This window comes from Babylonia areolata, chromosome 2 (genome assembly GCF_041734735.1).
Source record: "Babylonia areolata isolate BAREFJ2019XMU chromosome 2, ASM4173473v1, whole genome shotgun sequence".
Taxonomy (NCBI): Eukaryota; Metazoa; Mollusca; class Gastropoda; order Neogastropoda; family Buccinidae; genus Babylonia; species Babylonia areolata.
The window spans coordinates 45,820,976-45,823,475 of NC_134877.1; the positions used below are offsets into that span (position 1 = coordinate 45,820,976).

Sequence of the window (2,500 nt, forward strand, 5' to 3'; positions counted from 1 at the left end):
CTCTTCATCCCTCCCCGTCATGTGTCCATTTCCTGCCTCTCTCAGTCCCTCAGTCTCTATGCCTCTTCCCGATCCCCCCTCACACACACACACACACCACCACCACCACCACCACCACCACCTCCTCCTCCTCCTCCTCCTCCTCCTCACCCATCTTTTCATCCCTCCCCTTCATGTGTCCATTTCCTGCCTCTCTCAGTCCCTCAGTCTCCATGCCTCTTCCCGATCCCCCCGATCCCCCCGATCCCCCCTCACACACACACACACACACACACACACACCTCCTCCTCCTCCCCCTCCCCCATCTCTTCATCCCTCCCCGTCATGTGTCCATTTCCTGCTGTTGTTGTGGCCAACAAAAAACGATGGTGTCCGATATTCCGCCACTTTACGTTGTTTTTTTTTGTTTTTGTTTTTTCCTTTCTTCTTCTTATTTGGCAAGCTTTCAACATCGATACGGCCACGCGTTGACATTTGTACATCCACCCTCTTCCTCCCTCCCTGTATCTTCCTCTGTCCCTCCCTCTCTCTCCCCCTGTCCCTCCCTCTCTCTCCCCCTGTCCCTCCCTCTCTCTCCCCAACCACACCCATTCTCCCCCACCACCCTTGCCCACATCTCACCGCCCCCACCCCCACCCCCCCCACCCATACTGACCCCTCCCAACATCTCTCTCTCTCCCGCGGCAAAATCTGGCGGACCACCACCACCCACGCATCATGAAATAATATTATCGCTCAGTTCAGCAAGTTCTTGCTTGCAGCAATCCGTCAGACTGGGTGAGCAATTTGATATCACGTGGGGATGCTGCGCTCTTTCAGTGCTTGCTTCCAGAGCAATGCGGAGCTGGCGATGCGGTCTACGCCAGAAATATCGTTAGATTACCCATAATTACATTCCTTCTTCCTGAATCTAAAAAAAAAATATATATATAAAAAATAATAAAATTAAAAAAAACGAAGAAGAAGAGGAGGAGGAGGAAGAAATAAATAAAGTGGTGTGTGACATTCTCGTCTCTGCCCAGAATAGATGTGTGAACTCCGCGGTCTGGTTCACGGTTTCTTCAGCACGGAATTAGTATTACATCCCATTTTGTTCAGTGCCAGAAATGGTTTTCACTTTGCGCCAGTCCTGTCTTTTTGCGCTGCTGCATTTTGTTCTGTGTGTCAGAATTAGCGTTGTTTTTGCATTATGTTCTGTGTGTCAGAATTAGCGTTGCTTTGCATTCTGTTCTGTGCTGGAAATAGTGCTACTTTTGCATTAATAATTATGTTCTGTGCTGGAAATTGTGTCACTTTGCATTCTGTTGTGTGCCAGAAATAGGCACTGGCAGTGTTACTTTGCATTCTGTTCTGTGACAGAAATAGTGTTTCTTTGAATTTCGTTACTTTGGCAGAAATAGTGCTTTTTTGCATTCCGTTACATTGACGAAAATAGTGTCACGTTCTGTTTTGTTATTGGCATAAATAGTGGTATTTTGCATTCTGTTCTGTGACAGAAATAGCGTCACTTCGAACTCCGTTACATTGACAGAAACAGTGTTACGTTGCATTCTGTTCTGTAACACGAATAGTGTTTCTTTAAATTCCGTTCTATGACACTGAGGAACAGTGTTACGATGCATTCTTTTCTATGCCAAACTGGTCTTAAATCACACATGCCATCCGCGAGAAAAAAAAAGAAAAGAAAAAGAAACCACCAAACAACTGTTACATTACAATTTGTTCTCTGCCAGAAGCTGTTAGATTACATGCCTGCAGTCGACCAGAAAGAATACTCATTAATTATTGCCTCACACACTCTCGGCTTCTGCTGTTGCCTTTGAGCTCTCTCTCTCTCTCTCTCTCTCTCTCTCTCTCTCTCTCTCTCCCTCTCTCTCAAACACACACACACACACACACACACACACACACACACACACACACACGCAAACACACTGACTTACAGTCGGGAGTAACCGTGGTCTCTCTGTGTGTGTGTGTGTGTGTGTGTGTGTGTGTGTGTGTGCAGTTCTTGAACTTCTTCCTGGACGAGAAGAACTTGAGGACGTGGGTGAAGGATGGCTGGAGCACCATCTACGATGCCTCCTTCGTGCAGAACAAGCTGCTCGATCCTCTGCTCCGGTAATGTCACTCCGGGTTTTGTTGTTGTTGTTTTGAACAATAATACTGCTACTACTACTACTTCTTCTACTGACCACAACTACTTCTGCTACTAGGTCCCAACACTGAGCTTATATCACAGATTGACATAAGTTTATAGTTGGGCCAACAGCAAAGTGAGAGCTGTATTGTCACTGGTTTCTCCATTGCAATGGGAAATCGTTTAAAGCGTAGTCTTTTGTGAAGGACTATGACTCTCAATCTAGGAGGCAAAATTGCACAGGCTCTTAGTGATGCAGCCTTGGGGGATAGTTGGCCGTTGGGAACCACCCCAGTGCCTACTTTCCTGAAACCCCCTAGGCCGAGAGAGTGGGGATGTAACTTGGGCAAGACACTCCAC

At 46.9% G+C, this 2,500-nt stretch overlaps 1 protein-coding gene across 1 annotated transcript in view; it reads left to right on the top strand.

Moving 5' to 3' along the window:
• LOC143301904 (cilia- and flagella-associated protein 99-like) overlaps positions 1-2,500 on the top strand; it is a 47,475-nt gene that overhangs the window by 20,360 nt on the left and 24,615 nt on the right. Inside the window, exon 5 of the mRNA XM_076616349.1 lies at positions 2,009-2,121. Coding sequence (XP_076472464.1) covers positions 2,009-2,121 — 113 coding nt within the window. The remainder of the gene's footprint in view (positions 1-2,008; positions 2,122-2,500) is intronic.